General features: G+C 41.6%; 1 protein-coding gene across 1 annotated transcript in view; it reads right to left on the reverse strand.

Annotated features, from left to right (window-relative positions):
• The window catches only part of LOC110023951 (probable polygalacturonase), a gene marked incomplete in the record, with an annotated part of 4,525 nt that continues 1,739 nt past the window's right edge, over positions 1-2,786 (reverse strand). The window contains 5 exon segments of the mRNA XM_020723614.1: positions 1-667; positions 669-913; positions 993-1,063; positions 1,159-1,333; positions 1,496-1,616. Of these exon segments, the coding sequence (XP_020579273.1) occupies positions 203-667; positions 669-913; positions 993-1,063; positions 1,159-1,333; positions 1,496-1,616 (1,077 nt within the window).

Here is a 2,786-nt window from a genome sequence, read left to right on the forward strand (position 1 = left end):
TTCATTAAAAATCCAATATTCATTCAGCAAGTGATAAAATCACCTTAGGCATTTAATCCAGTATTATACTAAGTTCCACTTATGAGACATATTCTCCATCACCTTCATATATTAAAATAGAAGCCAAAAACCAGATTTTTAACCCTCATACATAAAAAGGTCCCATTTTTAAGTTCTTCAACAGACTTCTTCCTACAGCATATCACACACTGTAACTCAAAGGCAATGTGCAGGCCCTCACCTCCACTTCCTCTATGGGCAGCCTCTCCTCTCTGAACGGACACTGAGCCGCTCCTATCCCCTCATTCTTGAATGCATCGCACGGCGCCGGCGTCACGCCGCTCGCCACGCCCTCCACATTCTCGCAAACCCACGCCGCCTTCTTCGCCTTCCTCACCTCCACCGTCACGTTCGACATACAGATCCCCTTGAATGGCGCCCTCTCTATCCCTTCCAGTCTCCCTGCGGTCGTCACATTTTCAGCCACGACATGGCTGTAGTTTATGCCTTCCACATCTGGAATCGCATCGGGATTGTATTTCCCATCAGGATGGGAGTTGTAGTTGCCAGTCATCCAGAAGGCCCACTTCATCGTGTTGAGAGTCATGCGGCGGACGAATACGTCCCTGACGAAACCGCCGCGGCCGACGGCGGGTTTGGTTCGCACGCACGCCGGACTCGGTGTCGACGGCGGTTATGTCCTCGGCGCGAACATCCTGGATGCCGCCTGACATCTCGCTCCCCAGCGCAATGGTTGCGCTGGTCGGGGAGACGCAGGTGAGGCGGCGGATGATGATGTGCTCGCTGGGTCGACCGACAGCGATGCCGTACTCATCCCATCCGCTCTTGATGGCCACGCAGTCGTCGCCGGACACGATGTAGGAATCTTCGATTCGGACCTGCGAGCAGGAATCTGGTAGCAGGGGAGAGATTTATACAGCGAAAATGGAGGAATGGGGTTTATGGGAGGGGGAAACAGAAGAGAGGAGCACCTGGATTGATGCCATCAGTGTTTGGAGAATTGACTGGAGCAGAGATTGTTATGCCTTTCACTATGATGTTGCTGCAAATTGTTGTGATGGAGAACAGAGATGAGGAAATAGGAGGAAGGAACTGACAGGGAATGTGAAAATTTTCATCTTTTTGAAGAAATCAAACCTGCTATAAACTGGATGGATGTTCCAGGATGGAGAGTTGAGGAAGACGAGATTTGATATAAAGATCTGATCAGAGTGTTGGAGTTCAACAAGGTAGCCCCGGGTGTACTTGAGCTGCTTGTGATGGAACTTCGCCCACCAGGAACTTCCCTGGCCATCAATGGTTCCGTTGTCACCTGAAAAAAAGGCATTCTTTTTGTGATGATTGAAGAGAAAAAGATTCAGACTTTACACAGTTTTTGTCCAAAGCTTCCAACTTTGTTCGACAGGCTGAAGAAGACAAAGCGCAAATAAAAGGGGGATGTTGATGACAAAAGGTGAATAGGAACTCAAATTACCGGTGATAATTACATCAGTGAGGTTGGATCCCATAATGAAGCTGGTGAATCTTCCACCAGGAGCATCTCTTCCGCGGCCGTAGGAGGGCAATGGATCAATGATCGGCCATTCATTTATATCCTGCACAAATAATCGATTCTCAAGCTTAATCGTTCATGTAATAAGATGAACATGGTGAAATAGCAAAAAAGTTGGATTTTGATGACATTGCACAATTTGTCCCAAGCTTAACATTTATCAAATCTTGAATGATAGAGATAAATTGATTCATACGCGATTTAATAAAAGCACAATCTTGTCTATGGATCAACTATAATCTTTGCTTATAATAGGGTTTATTGAAGTGGCTTATTATGTACAAAAATCTCAAACTCTAGAAGCAAGTTTTTGGCAATAGTTTCCTTTGACCCTTTTGCCAAGGCCCCATGTTTCGAAGAAACAAACAATTTTGCTCATTGTTTTCTCTTCTTCACTTGTGATTTCAAACATCTTAACACGCCAATGAGTGCCCTCACAAGTCTCCACTAAAGTAGGACACCATGCATTCTAATTATTTACATCCTAAATCACTTTGGGTCACCGTACTTCTTAATTTTAAATTTCATGATCATCATATTCCCAACAAATCGTAACTCCAATAATAATTGATAGAAAAAGAGTATGGTTCTCTTTCTGCTATGAAACTTAAAAAATTTAGCATAAATTATGACGAACCATCGTGTAGTTAGCCTAAATGTTAGCATGACAAATCACCAAATATCTCGAACAAAAATAATAATATTTTCTAAATGAATTGTCATTGTACTACGAAAGCATCAACCTTAATCTAGTGGGACTTGAGTGTGCATCCATGCTTCTTCAACTTTTGATGCACTTCTATGAACACCATTTATTAAATTTTTATCATAGCATATAGTGGCTTATTTTCTATAGTCTAAATAGTCTAAAACATTAGCATTAGATTCTATGATTAAAAAAAAATCTGTAAAATTCAAAACCTTTTTAGATGTTACTTGAGCCATTTAGGCATTTCTCAAACAAAAATATACATAATATGTTGAAAAAGCTTAATTTCTATCTCACCTAAAGGTTGACCCTACCGTAACTTTAGATGGGGCCCACCCTTTTGATGTTACGGACCAAGTCAAACCCAATTAGATTTGAAATAAACTAAGTAGAAAATACTTTGTTGCTCATTTCAAAATTCAAAATAAGCTTCCAAGATCATTAAATGCATAACATAAGATATACACACTTCCCCCCATCCCAATATATATATATATATATATA

Source organism: Phalaenopsis equestris, unplaced genomic scaffold (genome assembly GCF_001263595.1).
Source record: "Phalaenopsis equestris unplaced genomic scaffold, ASM126359v1 Scaffold000237, whole genome shotgun sequence".
In the NCBI taxonomy this organism is placed as follows: Eukaryota; Viridiplantae; Streptophyta; class Magnoliopsida; order Asparagales; family Orchidaceae; genus Phalaenopsis; species Phalaenopsis equestris.